Source organism: Labrus mixtus, chromosome 12, assembly GCF_963584025.1.
Source record: "Labrus mixtus chromosome 12, fLabMix1.1, whole genome shotgun sequence".
NCBI classification, from domain to species: domain Eukaryota; kingdom Metazoa; phylum Chordata; class Actinopteri; order Labriformes; family Labridae; genus Labrus; species Labrus mixtus.
Window position 1 is genome coordinate 24,523,383 of NC_083623.1, and position 19,973 is coordinate 24,543,355.

The 19,973-nt window shown below is 43.1% G+C and overlaps 1 protein-coding gene across 5 annotated transcripts in view; it reads right to left on the bottom strand.

Moving 5' to 3' along the window:
• The window catches only part of epha7 (eph receptor A7), a 101,287-nt gene that overhangs the window by 50,529 nt on the left and 30,785 nt on the right, over positions 1 to 19,973 (bottom strand). For all 5 annotated transcript variants that reach the window (XM_061051285.1, XM_061051283.1, XM_061051284.1 and 2 more), the window contains exon 5: positions 13,253 to 13,588. In XM_061051285.1, the coding sequence (XP_060907268.1) occupies positions 13,253 to 13,588 (336 nt within the window). The remainder of the gene's footprint in view (positions 1 to 13,252; positions 13,589 to 19,973) is intronic.

A 19,973-nucleotide genomic window follows, 5' to 3' on the forward strand; every position in this document is an offset into this window, starting at 1 on the left:
ACCTCTGTACGTGTCCAATAAGCTTGATTAAGTGTTTTATAGACATGCTGGGGCAGTGGGACAAGCTACAAAACATTTAACATATTATCACCTCCTGAAATCACTCTGGCTAAGACGTTAGCATAGTTTTTAAGTGATGTGGCTACATGACAAATGTAGCGAGAATAATCACTTCTGTTGTCGTGGTTTCAAACCATGTCCTATTCAAAATACCAGTTTTTTTTTTTAGCTGTTAAGTGTTTTCTGTTTTTCCCTTTCGCTTGTCGCTAACTTTGCTTTTTTGTGCTCTCAGGTATAACAGGGTTTAATATTTGTTATAATGAAAAAATTAAAATCCTTCTTAAGGAGAGGAATCATTATTTATAGGAGAGCTTGTCGTCTAATAAACCAAAACAACAAGTTAAGAGAGGCTAACAACTCAAAGCTACACCAGAATGCTACAATGTTGTTAGCAAAGCTTCAAAATGAAGTGTCTTCTTCAACTTGACAACAAATGATGAAAAGTGTGGCGGTTTTTTACAGCAAAGATGCCGAATCAGACAGAATCAGAGTTTTCCCGTGTGTGTAAGATGAAATGGTTTTCTCTCCAGCTAACATGCTAACACTCTGTGGGCTCCAAAACAATCCCCGTGCACCAGCAGACAAAACACCATCGCCTACAGGAAATAACCATCAGAGTTTAGCTATCGACTGGGGATTGCTGCTGTGTGTGTGTGTGTGTGTGTGTGTGTGTGTGTGTGTGTGTGTGTGTGTGTGTGTGTGTGTGTGTGTGTGTGTGTCAGTGTGTGTGTCAGTGTGTGTGTTTTGTCCAGTAGGGGGAATTCTTTGCTATTGGGCACCTAAGGCATCCAGCCCCGCTTGGCTTTTTTATTACCCTTGGAAGTCCTTTTAACTCCTTCAGCAGGAAATGAAACACTCGAATGGCTCTATTGCAAAGTGCCGGAGCCATTTGCAGCCAGGGCCGTGACATTCCCGAGCATGTGTTCCTTATAAAGAGAGGCTCTGGGAGTCACAGGTGCATGCTGGCAGGGTGTATGTGTGGTATGTGAGTGTGTGTGTGTGTGTGTGTGTGTGTGTGTGTTTGATTGAATGTATATGAGAGTGCAGGGGAGTGAGCAGATAAAGCAGAGAGAAGGAAAGAAAGTATTTTGGTGTTTACTGAGGCCTTACAGTAACCCGTGGGCAGTAAACGCAGAGCTGCTGCATTCCACAGCCCGAGCCAGCTGCACTCCACCGACCAACCGGCCAGCGCTCGACAACACACAGGGCAACTTTAAATATGGAGCACCGAGTTCACTTTTCAGTCAGAGTGCAGGCATGTCGACCGATGAGGTTCTCTGCTTCATTGTTGGCTGCAGCACCGCGGCTAAAAAGCTTCTTTTTTTTTTACATTCACCTGTTGATTGCTTTTCAGATTAGAGAAATAAAAAGACGCAAAACGGTGAAAACGGTCGGCGGCAAATGATCTTAAATATTCAATACATCATTTTACAGGACAGAGAAGAGCTGCATACCAAACATAAGCAAAACTGAACCTCGGTTCAGAGGGACCCGAACGTTTAGATTTTTCTAATACATTGGTGATACTTAGCAAGAGTAGTGTGCAGGATTTTTTCTTATTTTCAAGTAATAGTTTGTCACCCTTACGCACCTTCCTAATGAAATAGTTGGATGTGCGAACACCTCCTCAAAAAACTTTATTTCTTATCATTAAAAAAATATGTTTTCCTTTAGGATTAACAGATTTCTAACGCTCGATTTGTCCCACGATCAAATGTTCTCATGCCTAGCAGCGATGGATTAAATAATCACAGTTTAACCAACTGTCTTTTAAACTCCTTTATTACAAACAGTATCATCTTTTCTCACAATCGATGATGGTTTAGAGGTATGAAACGTGTCCCACACTCATCTTTAAAGCGATAATGAACGATCCGGAGTATCTCTCTGCTACATCAGAGTCTTTGTTGTTCAACTTGAGAACGCTGTGTGCTTCGAGGGGGCTTCATTTCACTGCTAAATGTCTGTGTATCTCATGGCTGCTCTTTAATTCTCAGGTCACACCGTTATTTGTCCCACGCTTCACCCGCCGCCGCAGACTGACTACCTTAATTAGCCACACTCACCGGGAGACATTAATAAGTGTCCAACAAACCTGATGATGGAATATATTAGAGTTCCATTTCGGTCGACAGTGACATTTCTCATCAACTACCCCTCAGGTCTGTAATTTCACTGACTGAATGGTCTCTGCTCGTGATCTGTCACCCTGTGGTGGCAGCGGGCGGAGGAGTCAGCCACTCATACTTTAATCTGCTCATGTTCTCTTACAATGTTCAGGGAAATATCACAGAAACATGTAGCTAACAAGTGCAAGATCTTTCATAAATACTAAAGAGAACATTTGGCCAAAACACCCCCAATAAGTATTATTATTAGCAGTTAGCTTATTGATATCTATTTTATCCAAAGACTGTAAATATTAATGGATGAAGCCTGAGTGATGTCAGCCACCTGTTACTGCAGGGGGCTCTGGAGGCTCATCAGCAGCAGCCGCCATGTTGGAAATGCTGTCTCAGTCTAACTTTCAGTTAACCTAACGACAGGCTGAGAGCTGGAGCTGAGGCGGGTTTTAAGCCTCCTGACAAACCGTTACACCGCGCCCACCTGTCAATCATGTCAGCTACACACCTAACTATGGAGAACACATAGTGTTTTCAAAAACAAAACGAAGCCGTTAAAAAAAAATCCATCCCCCGTACAGTGTGTGTCAGTGATGACAATAACTATTCAGAGGTATTTCATTTTTTTGAACCAGGTTTTAAACATTTTAACGTCTGCTATAAAAATTGCTATTTTGGCTTTAGTGTGTATGAGACTTCCGGTGTTCCTGCAGCCAGCCTCTAGTGGACACTTGAAGAACTGCAGGATTTTGTACTTCCGCATTGGCTTCATTTTTCAAGACTGGAGGTTGCCGTTTGATTTTACCCCCAAACCCAATGAAGGTGAGAAGAATTGTGGATATTATTAAAGCTCCACTATCTCCACCTTGTACAACAAGCTAACAAGCTCTGTTGAGTGGGAAAAGGGGGGAGCAGCGCCTCGTAGAGCCCCCTCCTTCCTCCGTCCTCGTCCATGTCATGTGTGACAGGAATGAAAATAGAAACGGGGCGTTGGGGCGAAAACGTCACGTCTCATCATGCTCCGTCGCTTCAGGGCTGATAGGATACCTAGGAAACAAGCTAGCTCGCATTCTGTAAAGACCCACTGTAACACTTTAATATACATGGATACAGAAAGCTCTTACAGTATAATCACTTTCAGGAATGAATGTATTAATGTACTTTTGTTTCCTTATTACGAAGGTTGGATGAAAGAAGGATCCTGATAATCTGAGCCTTACTGACACTTTTTCACATTGAAGGCATTTAGCTGATCATTTCATCCAGAGAGCCGAGCTGCAGATTTACAGCTATTTGTCTCGCTTATAGTCACTTCAACAGCCAGCTCTGTGAGGTGAACTAGTCATCCGTCAATCAAAACCACTCAGCCATCCTGTCGCCAACGTGTAAACATGCTGCAGAGTCTGGGCAAACATTTTAGCGTCTGAACTTCCTGCTTCATGCCTGCAGAGATATCCTCATTTGTTTGCAGAATATCTCCAAATACACAAATACATTTAATATCCCATAAACACTGATAAGGGCAACAATGCTCGGAGGAAAGTTGTTCAGTTTCCAACCTCTGCAAAAAAAATAAAAAAAAGAGTTGTCAAAAGTGTGGGCTGATAAATGAGAGAGAAAAAGATTCCAGGAAGGTGAGGGTCCGGCCGAGTCTCTATGTGGAAGGTAAACAGCAGATTGACTGCCAGAAAAAAAGAGAAAAGAAAAATGTTGCCTCAATCTCTCTCTGCTGGAGCGCAGAGGTCTGAATAATTAAAGGCATGTCTGTGTCTGCTGCCGGGGAACACAGCCTATAGGATGAAGCTGAATGTGAATCAGCGCTCTCTTTTTTAACTTCCACACATTTCCCCCAAAGCTGCGCCTCAAACATCACAATGTTGCAACTTCTCACACAGACTTTCAGAATGAAATCATCTCTCTCTCTCTCTCTCTCTCTCTCTCTCTCTCTCTCTCTCTCTCTCTCTCTCTCTCTCTCTCTCTGCAAAGGTTCCAAATTAATAACTCTGCATCCAAACACAAACAAGCCGAGCTGGAGACAGCCTCAACCTTGGAAATAAACAAACATAAACTACAGAGGAAAAATGAAAGCACAGGAAGAGGTTTAAGAAAACAGGAAATGAATAAAGAAATACTGGATGTTATCTAATGTGAATTTATCTGATTACTTATTGGAGTAAAACTGCTAGTTCACGCTGCTCCCACACAGTCGACCAATCCAACGATTTAAAGAACGGTACTCAGACATGTCAATTCAGAAGATTTAACCACCCGTTGTCTGAGTCATAAAAAATATGGACACAGTCTCACTGACATCACCCTTTGGTTTCTGAAGAGGCGTGATGAAACCCAAAGATGGTGGTAGCCATATTGGAAATGCAAGCTCGACCTAACTTCAATCTATAAACAGATGAAGAGGAGAAGGCGGGGCTTCGGCCTCCTAGCAAACATCTACAGTTAACGCCAGTTAAACTTTCCACCTGTGGGAAATGTACGACTGTGAGGTAGTTTGTTATGAGAAGTTTATTTTGTGTCCGTTAAGAAAATGATAGCTGTTAGCTTGTTAGCTTCAATGCAGCTAACTGAATCAGCATAAAGAAGCCAGATGATGAATGAAGTTCCACTATGTTGTGAAACACTGACTGAATGATCGTACACATTTTGAACCATCACTGTTTTTGCTGTTTATGTTGTCTTTACATCTTACACTGTAAAAACTAAAACCTAGGCTTGTGTTTTAATCTCATGTCTTGTAAAAAATATCTCATTAGACTGATTTCAAGCCACATTCAGAACTACTATCTTAATTAGATATTCTATCTGAATTAATTAGTACATCCCATGTCAAGACAATTAAGTAAAATATGCTTGCCCCGTTGGCAGAGATTATTTCTTATTAGAAGGAATTCAGGCCTTTTTGTGTGTTTGATATCTTGAAATAATTGTTGATCTGCACTTTTGTGGGGAATGTGGCTTGAAATAAGTGTGATGACAGATTTAAATAGAAAAGAGACATACACTTCCTTTAATTGAGTTTTTTTTTTTTTTACAGTGTATTGAAGTTTCCCATCCATTAAACCCACTTTTCAGAAGCATATTTCTGTGTGCATGAGTGTGATCCTTACTTTAAGGACATTGTTTTCTTGGTTTTTATTTGGTCCACAGCCACATGCTGACTGCCCCTTTTTTGTCTTATTCTCCAGAATCTGTAGCTGCGTGTTCCAGTTTGTGGCACAGAGCTTCTGCAGATCCACATCTCTGTGATCCAGAGAATTATCCTAAGGGCAAGATATAGTCTTCAAAAAGGGAACAGACTGAGAGAGCAGGACAGGCAGCAGATGTCCTCAAACGTGCACACACAGAGAGAGAGAGAGAGAGAGAGAGAGAGAGAGAATCGGGACTCGTTCAAATGAGTTAGAAGTGAATATGTTGTCCATGTTTCTCGTTTAGGAGAGTTTTGGATCGATATTTGGAGTGCATTTGTAGCAAAATTGTGATTCATTTTCTTAATTGAAACACAATTTTATTAATTTTATCAGTGATTGTGGTTAATTGATTCTTATGTTTAGTTTAGTGAGCAGTTTCTCAGTCTGTACGGACTTGGGTTGGGAACCGGAGGGTCGCCGGTTGGTTGCCCTGCTGGTTTCTTGCTTTGCTGGTTGGCTGTTTTGTGTTTCAGGTGCCAGTGGGTGTGGGTGTGGGTGTAGGTGTGTCGTCCTGGATGGAGAACACCTGGGCCCGGTGTAAATAAATGTGATTTTCTTGGGAGAGTAACTCCTTGTCTACTCCACTTATTTATCACTGGTTTTAAGCCGGCCGTGACAGGTTCAAGTCCCGGTGAGGACCAAGTCTGGAAGTTGGTCTGGTAGCTGGAGAGGTGTCGGTTCACTTCCTCCGCACTGCCGAGGTGCCCTTGAGTAAGGAACTATGTGTGTGTAGCATGTTCAACAACACAGAGTAAAATTGAATTTCCCCTCGTGGGATCAATAAAACATATCTTGACTGTGCACTACATCCAGGCACTGAGGGTTTATTTTTGTCACAGTTGTAAAGGTTGTACGTTTTGACAGCAGAGCTCTGACACAGAGAAAGTTAAATATCTGGTCATGCTACACTGCAGTACAGTAGCTATCAGCAGGGATCCATCATTGTTGATTTAAGTCTATTCATTCAATCTGTAGATAAGATGAAAGTGTAGACGCTGAACATCAACAGAAACATATCTGCATGTTAGCAGCTCTTCTAAACCGGGCTGGTTGGGGGATATTCTGTCCTGCAGCCCTGCACGGCCGTGTCTCTCTGTGTCCTTTCCAACGTACTGAAACAGCTCGTTGCCTCGACAGGCTCCCTGCACCGAGAGAAAAGAGCCGTCCAACGGCTGCGATAGGGGAACCGAGTGAAGGGGAAAGAGGCGACGCCAGCTTCTATGAGGGAGGGCTCGCTCAAGCACGGCGGATTCGAGGGGGGGGGGGGGGGGGGGGATTTAGGGAGCTCGTCTGCCAGCAATAAAAGGCTGAAACAGGATACTTGGTGAGATTAATTACCTAGATAGGCCACGATAATGCCATTTAAATGGGAAAGTAATTAAAGTGCACCTTCCATGAAAATTATTCATTGCTGACGGATTGGGTGACAGACAAATCAGGAGGCATTTACAGAAAAGCTACAGGTTAAGTGCTCCGAGCTGCTGCACTGAGACCACCACAGTTTTTTATTGCAGCTGTTGAATCTTACTACTTTGCCCAGCTCTCATCAAATTACTGAGAGCATGTGGAGCGGGCGAGGGGAGGAGGGGGAGGAGGGGGGTGGTGAAAAGAAAGGGCTCCCAGGTAACGTAAAACCGGGGACAAATGCTACAAAGGAGGATCCGCTTAACTAGAAAATTACACTGGCTGGCACTGGTCATTGGGGAGCGCTCAGAATCAATCAATCCTTCTGTTTAAGGCCACCATGGCAGATTAGAACACAGAAAGGGATAAATCAATGGCCTCATTGTTCCCCAAGTGTTACTTTCACAAATGCACTCAACAATAACCATTTAGTGATGATAAAGTGTCAATAAAGTGCTGGTATGGATTACGACGGAGGAGCTGCTGGGCTATCAATTTTCACACGTAAACATCTAAAAAAAAAAAAAAAGAAAGAAATGATCCTGGAGGTAAATAACCATCCTATCATGCAACAGATCCTGTGCCGTCCTCCAAGACGCCGAGAGGAGCGAGACTCTCCGACTGAAGCAGCCAAACAAAACTGAAATATTTGCTTCTCACGCAACGCAAAGGCACAGAGGCTTTCAGATCAAAGTAAAATACTTAACTCACATTCTTGTGCGCCTCAGTGCCTTTTCTTTTTCTTTTTTTTTCTCTCCCCCCCTCTCTTGTATTGAGAGATTGTACTAAAGGGAATAGCCCGTTGTTCTCTTTGAATGTTTAAGTAGGCTGAGGGGGACTTTAACATCATCCAACATTCACATGGCGTCGCACAACAAATGAAGACGAAGAATGGCTAAAAATAAACACCAAAGATAACTGTTTGTTTTTCTTAATTCCCTGGTGTAATGAGAGGATTTAATCTTACACACAAGCCCGAGTCAAAGCTTAATATTGTGACTCTATTTGATCATTTTTTAGTTTCTCAACGTAAGGCCATGAGGTTTTTTTTTTAACATTCAAAGACAAAACTGGTCTAAAGCTCCTTTTAGACATTAAACTTTTACACACAGAGAGTCACGTTCACAAGAAACACGAGGAACAATGGGCGTCATTTACCGAGGCTGAGTTCTGCATCTGCTGAGTTTATAAAGGGAGTTATTGTTTCAATGTTTAATACCTTCAAATCCAAACTGATGTAAATGGTGGATGGACTTGAGCTTTTCTTTTTCTTTTCTAGTCTTCTGACTCCTCAAAGCTCTTTTACACCGCAGGTCACACCTACACATTCACACCCTGATGGTAGAGGCTGCTGAGTAAAGATCAGTTTTAACTCATCCATTCACACGCGCTCATAAGCCGCAGACGAAGCAGCAGGAGCAACTTGGGGTTAAGTGTTTTGCCCAAGGATGACCACCTCTACCACTAAGCCTGTGAGAGATCAGAAAACTTTCCACTATAGTGCTGCAAAACTATTCATTCTTTAAAATTGTGACATCTATTCGCTGAAATTCAATAGTAAATTTATACATTATACATACATTTATGTTTAAAATTCCATTATTTGACATTTGGCAACAGACTGTTGTCATAGCGACAGGAGGGGCGTGCAGCGCTGTTATTCTCTGAGCACAATCTCATGCAAGCGCTCCATAGTCAGCGCTTTTCTGCCCGTAAAACACAAGGTGGACCCGGGACTCAACCTAGAATAAAGTTTTAGTTGATTTGTGGCTCGTGTACTTATGCTACACACCTGAGCTGACTTTAAACATGAACACAAAGAGCAAGAGGACTGCTTCAAGACAGCAAGAGACGTACCAGGATGATACTAAGAAAGTAAGTACATTTTATTTATATAGCACTTTTCACAGACATTAGCCAAATGTCTGCCTAAACAGGTGTGTCTTAAGTTGACTTTTGTCTTATTTCTATGACTGGGCCAAGCTGCTGTATTTGACAATTGGAGCGTGAGAAAGATATTTCACAAAAGAAACATAAAGTCAAATATTTCACATCTGTACATGGCTTTGAATGAAGATGTCTCCATCTCATCGGATGTTGTTGAATAAAGACGATGACCTTGTAGGCATTCTGAGGCAACTCTAGTCAGACTCTCATCACAGCCTAAATAATGCATCTAGCTGAGTAAGCCCCCCCCCCCCCGCCATGTTTCCCTGTTTTCTGCTCTGACTCACCCACAGAGCCTTTGAGTACTTCAGAGTGTTGTTAAAGTTGCTCTCTGAGTGTAACATGCTGTGTGCTACTGCTGGCTAACACAGGCAGTCAACATTCAAATCGATTTCCACCGGCTCTTCCTATCATTCATTATACTTCTTATATACTGATCGCACCTAAACACTATTTTAATGTTTGGAGCAAAATGTGTACTTGGGCACAAACTCCACACACACACACACACACACACACACACACACACACACACACACACACACACACACACACACACACACACACACACACACACACACACACACACACACACACACACACACACACACACACACACACACACACAGGTCCCGTTGCCTTTCCCATAACTAATTTCAAATCCTATTTCGGTGCCCTTCTCCACAGTGTGTTTTTTTTCTCCTGGCTCAGAGATGTGAACAGCGGCTTGAATAAATATTAATGGTTATTCTATGAGCAGCAGGCCACTCACAAGTGTGCTGGAAGAAACAAAAGGCCTTGTTTACAAGTGTGCTTGAGGAAAAGCGAAGGCACAGAGAGCCTCCGAGGGCGTCTCTGTGCTACTATTGACTCACAATGGAGTGCTGATTGAAACACACTCTTAACTTCCAGCGTGTGGCGACGGGTTGAACACGGCAGAAGATGATGGAACATGATGGATTTTTATTCAGATGTTGCGACGAACGAACAAAGACGTAGAAATCAAGCTCATGAACTAGCCGCCTCTACTTGAACTCATTTAAGACAGAGCTGAGAGGTAATTAAGTTTCTGGGGAACAATAAGCACTCAGCACCTCGTGCAGCTCCAGCCTCGCTCCACACATTTCCTTTGGTGTAATTAGGGGAGGTGTGAATTCCTCATCAGATGGATCACCATCTGTATTCACACGCTACATGTTCATTCCCCCCCCAGTCCCCCTGCGACGAGCACCACATTCACGCTGATTATCATGCAGGAGGTGGTGGATGGAGGAGGGATGGAGGAGAGAGAGCCTCTTTTTTCTAAAATGTCTTTCAGTGCTACAGGCTCCAGCACCTCGCCACGTAAAAAGGTTAATCAATTCTGAATGATGAGCCATAAAAGCTTTAATAATGCAGTCGTCCTCTAATGAGCGGTCCTGCATGCTTGCTCAGGAACGGACCGATTGTTTTTAGGAAGCTCCGATGGTGCAATTACAAAGCGCTCAAGCATTCCCCTAACTGCCCGGAGGAGCTCTGGACACAGCGAGGGTCCAGTGAGCAGGACAATGAGCCCTAGCAGCGTGCAGCTAATGTCTGCTCCACATGGGGAACGAGAGAGAGAGGCCCCGTCACATGGCCGTCCAATCAACCCTAATGCCGAGTATTGACTCAAACCGCAGAAGAAGCCCGGAGCGGTTTCACATGTAGCTCGACCATTTTGGTCAGCAGCTCTGCTTTTCAACAGAAAAGTTCAACCTTACAAACTTTACAGAACCAACATCAGGGTTGCTAGATGGATTAGCTAATGCCCTCTTTATACATGGATTGGAAATGGAAAAACGTTTGTTGCGTTATGGTGTTCATTTACACTTCACGTTTGACTCTCTGTCGTCTTGTAAACTGTCAAAATGCCCTTCCTCTGAAAATCTGTCACCAGATCAGATCACATTAAATCAACATACCATCACAGATATCTCTTTATAGAGATAAAGACAAAGGTTATTTATCTTTGTATGGATTGTAGCAAACACAAAACCTCGGAAAAGGCTCTTCTCACACTTTATCCACCGAGGATTTCCCATACACTGTAAACATTACTGGACGAAGCCTGAGTGACGTCATCTTGGGGCTTTGGAGTCCCATCGATGGCGGTGGAAATGCTGTCTCAGACTAACTTTCAGTCAACCTAACGACATGCTGAGAGCTGGAGCGGGTTTTAAGCCTCTTGACAAACCGTTACATCATGTCCGACTGTCAATCAGGTCATACCTGCCTTCTTCTGAGTAAGTCTCATACTTCATACAATCAAAACAAATTAGTTTTCATAACATTCAACCCCTGTGCAGACTGAGAGATGAGCTAATCAGACCTATTTTGTTTTTTGAACCAGGCTTTAAACATGTTAATTTCTGCCATAGAAAAACTTATTTTTTTGAATGGGTGTGTATGTGACTTCCTGTGCTTCTGCAGCCAGCCTCTAGTGGACACTCGATGAACTGCAGGATTTTACACTTCCTCATCTGCTTCATTTCTCAACACCTGAAGTTGCTGCTAGGGATTTATCTTCTACTAAGACACAGCCCTGCCGTTATCAAAGACATATCAACAATACTTTGGGATTTTGTGCTCAACCTCCAATCAAAAAAGACATATCTTTAAACCTCCCCAAGTTTATTGGTTAACTTTGATTTAGAATGAAGTATTTTTCTGAATGTATTTGAGTCATGTCTGTAGAGGAAATTATAAATGAGGTTTTCTTTGACAGAAATCTTCCATGCATCACCCTGGTCCACTAGGCAGATTAATGGAGGAATGGATCACCTTTATCCAAACAATGGCTCTCTTATGAAGACTCTTATATAACTCACATATGCCATGCGTGAAACAACGACTATAATAAACCTGTGCGTCTATTCTCCTGCACATTTGATTTATTCTTTTCACTGCCGTCTTCTGTAATTCCAGCCTTCATTTGGAGGTATTATCATGTCCCAGCCGCGGCGCATGAACAGATGGAGTGGGTCACCCTGCACTGAGGAGCTGCTAACCCTGAAGGAATTTGATTAGTCTGGGTTTCAAAGTGGGGTTTTGGTATTGCATCATGGTCTAAATTGCGCTTCAGAGATAAGTCCAGCCCCACCACCATGAAGGACTCTGGGAGATCAAGGCGTCTTTGTCGTTTTCAAAATGAAACGGAGCTAATTTTTTGCAACTATTGGATATCAAACCGCACCAAACAAAATGATTACAAACCTGACCTTCTCTGGCCAATTACACTGATTACAGTGTTATAGCGCTTTTTAATGGTGGCCACTCGCTCAAAATAATAAACGTGACACCATCTTGGCCGAGCACGCCCCTCTTTCATGATAGCTAATGGCTGAAAAGTCCACCCAGGGTTAACTGAGTAATCGTCTGTTGTCAGCACGCCACGTGTAATTATGAATGAGTCTCAAAGAGCATGTGTTAATTGTTCTTTTCTGGCTTTTTTCCCGCAGGTCGTCCTCTTCCCAGCATCCCTGCGTCCTTGGCCATGGCAACCCCTCGGCACATTCCAGCGCGTGTCTCTGTCACGAACGGAGCGGCAGGAAATACATCATCCCCCCTCGAAACACTACATCCCACACACATCCATTCAACTCCCTCGCAGATACAAACACAGATAATGACTGTGTTATAGACTGGTTTTTTGGTGGCAAACTTCAGCCCTCCAGAGACGCACGTTTTGATGAGACAAACGGCAGGTTTAACGTTTAAAATAAGGGTTGTATATCCTGCTAAAGCTACGGCGCTCTCTTTGCACTTTCCCGCTTTTAATCACCACAGTCAGAACAGTCGCTTGAGCCAACTGTGTTTCATGGATGCTCAAGCATGAAAGAGGGAATCTTGTTGGGTGGATCCATAGAAATAATGAATAAAAACGGCTTTAGAGTTTGTCACGGCTCTTTTAATTACTTTAGATTCCCCCGAGAGCGAGCGAGCGGCACACACAGTTGTTGCTCTTCAGGTACCGCTGGGAGTCTGGCACCATTGCTAGGATAATAATGTTTGCCGACTGCAGTGCTGTACACATAAAATTAATCTGGATATATTATGGATCTTATCAGATTGTGGTCATTAATGCTAATGAGGAATCATTACTGAGACCTTTCAAAAAAATTTAACTGTCAATCGTCGTGTTGTTAAGCTCTCAGCGGGAGTTAGAAGTGTGAGCTGCGCACAGATTTGGTGGGAGCCAAACATTTTTGCGAACACAAGCTTAAAAGATCAACACCGTGGTTGTTCACTTTCTGTTTGAGGATCAATGCAAAACCCATGACTGTGTGCTAAGCATAAGACCGAGGTCAGGACCCTCAGATCAACGTAGGGGCATTTTTTTTAAAATCAAGACGCTTAAACAAAGACTCCCACAGTGGTAGCTTTCAAAAACGCTAACAAGAATGAAAAGCTTTGTTTCCAACACAAAGCTTTTTGAATGAGGGTCTTTACCCCAAAGGAAACCAACATTATAAATACCCTGCGTCCTGTTCTTACCTGCTTGTCCGGTGGCGATGCTAACTGCCGCAAACAGCCTCTGCGTGCGGCTCAGGTCCGACACCCCGTTGACGGCCTCCACCTCGAAAGTGTAGTTAGCGTGGGCGAGCAGGTCCACGATGCTCAGATAAGTGTCCACTAATCCCGACTGAGCTGGGGAGAATCCCACGTTAGGCCCACACGGAACACACTCCTCGGGCTCCCAGCTGCAGCGCCGGCAGATAACCCTGTATGTGACGTCGTTGCGGCCGCCGGTGTCGGCCGGCGGGCCCCACTCCAGGCTGACGGTGGTCTGGTTGATGTTGTAGACCAGGTTCTGTGGCGCTGAGGGAGGTCCTGTCACAGAGGTGGACACAGAGGAAGCGGGAGTTAAATAACTGGGTGCTAAGGAAAGTGACAGCCAAGAATGTGCATTGACTGGATCTGTGCTTTCACTGTTCTCAGAGAGGGAGAGAGAGAGAGAGAAAAAAAAAACAGTATTGGACATGCCAGCTCCAGCCCTGGAGCCAAAGTCTCACACTCAATTATAATAAGACTCAGATCCAGAAAAAAAAAAAAAAAAGGAGCACAGGTACACTGAGAGGAAGTGAGCTCTGGCAGGCACCAAGGTCAGTGTTAGAGGGCTGTGAAATCAAAGAGTGCAGCCCAGAGTTTCAAAGGGAAAATCATTTCACAGTCAGAGTTCATGCAGCACTGTTTTTATGTCTTACTTTTTAACACAACAGCACAGCCAACCAAACCAACGTCCCTTTATTCCCCCCCCCCCCCCCCCCCCCTTAATCTATCCGTCACCATTGTAAGCAGTGAGACCTCAGAATGAAATTAAGATATTATATATATAAATCTGACTGCAATATGTTCACATCCATTATTTTTAGAACAAACAACAGAAAATGTGACCTTAAAGGATGAGATAACAAAATGAACAACAAATGATCTACTCTTTTTTTGGTCAGAAAACAGAGAGAGAGAGAGAGAGAGAGAGAGAGAGAGAGAGAGAGAGAGAGAGAGAAAGAGAAAGGAATGACATGCAGGACAGAAGCCCCAGGTCGGATTTCAACCGGGGGCTGCCTCAAGGACTTCAGCCTCTGTACATGGAGCACACATACTAACCACTAGACTACCAGCGCCACATAATAATCTACTTTAATTGCAAAATGTGATATTAAAACTGTTGTTTTCACATTGAGGCGTTAGAATTGTCTCTTGCTGAACCCTGTGAGGACTGAAGTTGCAAAGTTGCATTCATCACGTCTCATTGGGCCTATAGTTTATCTGGATGTTGTTACAGGATATAAAATGACACAACACTCTGTACTTTTAAGAATGGGTTAAAAACTTTCGCAGCTAGTGTTTCTGTCAGTGAATCTGATGACTTGAGATCTTGATACTTCAGACTATAAAAGTCTGTACATGAGTCTGTGTGAGAAATGCAGAACAACAGTTTGAGCCTGTCACTGTTGAACACGACAGCTTGTTGTTGACATGAATACAATTTACTGCTACTACAGCCCATTATGGAAAGATTGTGATCCTGCAGGCTGAAGAAATATACAGAGGCAGTTCTATAATTTATTGTACGCATTATTCAATTTGAAGCCTAAATATTTGAGAGTAGAGCCAAGGTTCACAAAAACTGGAATTCCCCCCTTTAAGGCAGCCTCATGTTTTAAATCTGAAAACAACCTGATGCTTTTTTTTTTTTTTTTTTACAGTGCACTCATGTATGCAGAAATAGCTGATGATTCATCCAGATGGACCGAGGGCTTTGTTTACATAGCGATTGTTAACAGCATAAAATCTGCAGCTGTTATGGAAATGATTGAGACGTGGTTACACGGTCGGACAAAATGCTTAGCAGGCAATCAAGAAAAAAGCTACAGACGGCGGAGAGAGAGCGACATTCTGCAAGTTGTCCTGATCTCTGGAGATATACACAAGCATCCCAGCTGGAGACAGCGGCTTCACTGGGCTTCCTCTGGGAGGTATATCATACAGACAGCCGGACACTTAAAGTTATCGTCTTCCCAAAAAAAGAAAATAAAAGGACTCAGAGTGACTCACTCAGAATTTATGGACTAGATTTAAAACTGGATTATCACTGATCTGTAACTGCCACATACAATTTCAAATGACAGACAATAACATGGAGCTCCACGGCATCAGAGGCGCACAGCACCACAAATAACGTGCCAGTAAAATGTTCTTATAATGGCAGAGAGATTATCTCATCTCATAAAACAACGAATAACAAATTGCTGCTTTCATCTTTCAAATTCCAGACTGTTGGTTTTTACGGTCCAGATGTTGGAATAAATAAACTCCCCGCATCGCAGTAAAGATTATGGGACCACCGAACATCTCCACTTTGTTCTGTTTTAAACTCTTCTGTTTCCATATAGGAAATATTTCTGGAGGTAATCTTAGGGAGGGAACCTTTCACATCATTAAATCTGTCACAACAAAAACAGGTCATGCATATGCAAAGTGGCAAAACAGCTCTGACAATATCCAGGCTCATTAACACAGCACTTAAATTGTTTTATTTTTTTTTTGCCTGTTCCTCCCTTTACAAGTGAGGGCTCGTCAGGCTGAAACATCCATATTCATGATTATCGAGGGAGATAAGAGACAGACTGTGGACGGGAAGATGAAAGAGCCACCTGTGGCAGGTGAAGTGGAGACGAGTGACTGCTGATAGCGCCACTCGACTGTGCCGCCTCAGCACTGACACTCGACCCTCGCTCTCAATCTTCCTCCAGGACAAGGAGAAGGTGTGCACTAGGACGTCCACGCACACACCTTCCTGCCTCAACCTCAGGTCTTTTTTTTTAATCTTTCCCCCAACATGTTCATGGCCACAGTTAGCGATACTGATAACATCTCATTTAGATCGTGCCACTCTCAGTTTGGTCTCAGGTGGCGCTGCATCAAAGCGGTGATTTCTCAAACAAAAGGGGAAATGAGATTAGACTGACTCGGGATCAGTGTGACCTTTGTCTTCGGTCTTGCTTTCTGTTGCATGCTAACCCTGCAATCGCTGCCCTTCTTCCTCCAGAGACCTCGGCATGCTTCACACGAAGTGCATGTCGGATCGTATAACGTCGGAAATCTCTGAAACTCACTTTCCTGCTGCAGGACTGGAGCCCAGTCTGACGAGTTTTCTAACTTTTTCCTCACAGACAATCCAATGTGAAAAGAGAGCTGTAGAATAGAGGGTTTATACCTTCTCTGACAAGCTCTTTGTATCATTTGTAATGCTTCACATGTAAACTGCCATGCAGACAATCACATGAAAAGACCCTTTCTTACCTATATACCTTTCAGTTTTGTCATTTCTTCAGGGCCAAATGATCCAAAATATAACCTTTGTCACTTCTGAATAAAAGTCCACTTTGTCAAAAATGTCAGTTTATTCTCTTAAAACTTAGTTACAACACTGTGTTCATAAGTACTTATTTAAAGTAACAATACTTAACTTTTCCATTTTGAAATAGAAGCTTCACTTTCAGTCCAACAGTTCAATAACTTTCAACAAGGACAGTTTGCTCCATGCCATGTCCACAGAGCGCCTGGTTGCTTGTTTACCGCAGTATGTAACTTTGGCAGTGGGCTGCGGATTGCTCACAAGAAGGGGTTTATGGCGCTTGTTCACACACCAACCTACAGCTAAACAGAAGCCAGTTAGTCCGTCTCTGTACTGTTTGATACAACGGCTAAGAAGAAGGGGATGGTGATGGATGAAGCTAAGAGAAAAAAGAGACGGTGACGGAGCAAGAAGCAGAGTGTACATCGATTGTGGCATAACGTTAGCCTGTATCGTTGTATCATGTTTAGCAGCTTTACCGGCTGCAGAAAGTATTCAAACCCAAGATATGTCTCAGGTTTCAAACAAATAAATAAATAAGTACATAAATCTGTCTTAAGCCAAAAAGTTTTCTCTTTCCTGGTCGATCTTCAAGTTAGCAAACCTATCTCAACTAGCATGTAATAAATTAGCCTTTCCAATGTAGCCATAGCCTGTAGTCGTCATGGTAACAGTTGAATACACACACACACACTAACAGCTTGAAAACAATGGGCTGAAGTCGCTAGTAGAGTCATATTTGCGCAGAATATTACTGTAGCCTCACCGTTGTTTCTTTAGCTTTCGAGTCTTTGCGGTAAACACGTAATACGATGTCTAAGAGGGGGAGGGGTAACAAAAGTTCAGTTGCACACAGAGGCCTTTAGTGGGCGCCAAATTACAACCAAACATTTAATTATTCATTTACATATTGTTGTTTTAAACCTAAACCACGATCTCTTCAATATAACCAAATCATTTTGTGGCCTTATCCTCAGCGTTAGCCACATGTTCACTATCATCGCACGCGCAATTCATATGGTGAGAAATGTTGCACAAAACTTTATCGCAAAAGTCTAGCCCGATCTTTTAATCATCGCCAACTAGGCAGATTTTTTATGGAATTTTAAATCAGCGTCATAAAGTCATTAAAGCTAGCTTGACCATTGAGCCCCGTGTATAAAAACTAGAGGGTTATCTGGAGTGTCATTTTGTTTATGTGAAAGAGAGAAAGAGAGAGAGAGAGAGAGAGAGAGAGAGTTTCACCATGAATGCTTTTGAGGAGAGACTTTTCTAAAGTGAACAATATGACACATCAAAACGAAAAGGACACAAAAAAGACGGAGTTTGTGGAAAGCTTGAGGGAAAAAACGTTCCGGCGACTTTTGCCAAGCTTTCAAGTGTGGCCACTTCTAACAGGTACACACACACACACACACTTTTCATATTAGACACAGCACCAGGTACACGTAATATGACCCAGTTTGTTTGAGGCATTCTGAACCGCTCTTCCTTTTCTTCTCCTCCTGCCTCGGCGTCACTTTGTGTCTGAATATGAGTCGGTCTGGACTCGGGAATATGAAACTCGTCTGCCCCGACGTCACCTGCAGCACAGAGCCGCACCACATCCTGAGCCCTCTGCTGTCTGTCTGTCTGCTCATCCTTATAGCTCAAGGCCTTGTCGCTCTGCCTCTCCTCTTTCTTTTTTTGACTCTTTTTTTTTTCCCTGTCTCTCACTACCCCACTCTGTCTTATCTCTTCCTGTTCTCTCCTCTCACCCCTCCTCCCAGTCAAGTTTCATTTCACGGATTAGCCTGCCAGAGCCCCCACAGCCTGAAATGTCTCAATCAACTTGCTAGCTTCCCTCCGATGCTGCTACTGTGAAAAAAACATGGCTTAGCATGTGTATCTGGTTGTTGTGCATTGATATGGAAAATGTGCATGCATGATTTGCATCCTAACATGAAGCAGATTTCAGAGCAGAAACTGTGATTTTGTGATGTAAATAAAGAAGAAGAAAGTGGTGAAAAACAGCGCTCAATGCACAGAAGTATTCACTCCAGCTAATAATTGATCTAACAGAAAATAGCCCGGCAGCTGATAATTTTTTAGGTCATGTTCTAAAGCTCGTCTCCACTCCGTGCATGGCTGTGAGACCTGAGTAAATCCGAGCTTAGGAAGGAAGAATCCGGCGCTTATCGGCCTTGAGAGGTGCTTGGGGCTGCTTTAACCCTCCGCAGCCTATTAGCTGACTGGGCTCTAATTGGGGGAGCTGTGGGGGAGAGGGGCGGCAGGGGTGAGTGGTATTCAAATCACCCATGAGGTAATCCTCACTCTACAAATGTGTGTTGTGACCCCGTGACCCAGCTTCTAATGATGTGGCTGCAGCAAAAAAAAAAAAAAAAAACCTGTGAGGGAAGCCATGCAGAAGAAGAGGAGCTCGGGGAAGAGATTTCTGTAATCAGGCTGTTTTTTTTTTTATCTTTGCAGTCCTGGGTTTCCTGAATCTATCTGTGAGCCAACTGGTTGCAATTCATATTTGAACGGCGCTAGTATTTACAAAGTGGATGCAGGTAACATGCAGCAATTTCATTGAATTTCCATGTGCATGACCAGGACAGAGACAGAGCTGCGTCATTTCTTTTCAGCCTAATTTACAATTTTCCAATTTACACTTTAAAGTACAAAGTTTGCAAAAGACAGGACGGGTATTTAGCAGCGTTGTCACTACCTGGAGCTGGCCTAAACGGAGCCTGGGTCTGTTGAGGTGTGGTGATGCTGTGTTGGTGTCAGTATCAAATATGGCCCATATGGTAGGTTACATCAGAGGGTGACTTCACTGAGCGCTTATTCCTTGATTAGGGCTCAAGTATCGTGTGTTTATTTCAAGTGATGCCAACACAGTATGGGTCAAAGTAAAGAATAAGTGATTAAGATTGCATTGCTTGACTTTTAAATCTGAGTAACCACACAGAAGGCCACAGACACATCAAAGGGAAATGTTATATTTAAATCAGGATGTACAGTAATTGCTGCAGCACAGTCTTTTTGGGGGAAATACCCCCAAAATAAGTGAATCAAAGTACCAACACTTCCTGTTTTGACCCCTCCCAGGCTGAGTTTGTTGTTCTCAGTGTCTGACAACATCACAGAAAGGGTCCCTACTGAGACAGACATGTTCTTTGAAGAGTAAGATGCTGTTTTGTTTTTTTTACACAAGAAACAGAAACAGACATTACATCCTTCTCTTCAATGCTGCCATACTCCATAGAAAATAATACTGATTTGACCTCACAGTATACAGGATTTACTGGTCTATCGTTACTGTGACCAGTTGTTTTTTTTAAGATGATATGAGGTAAGATACACTCTTGT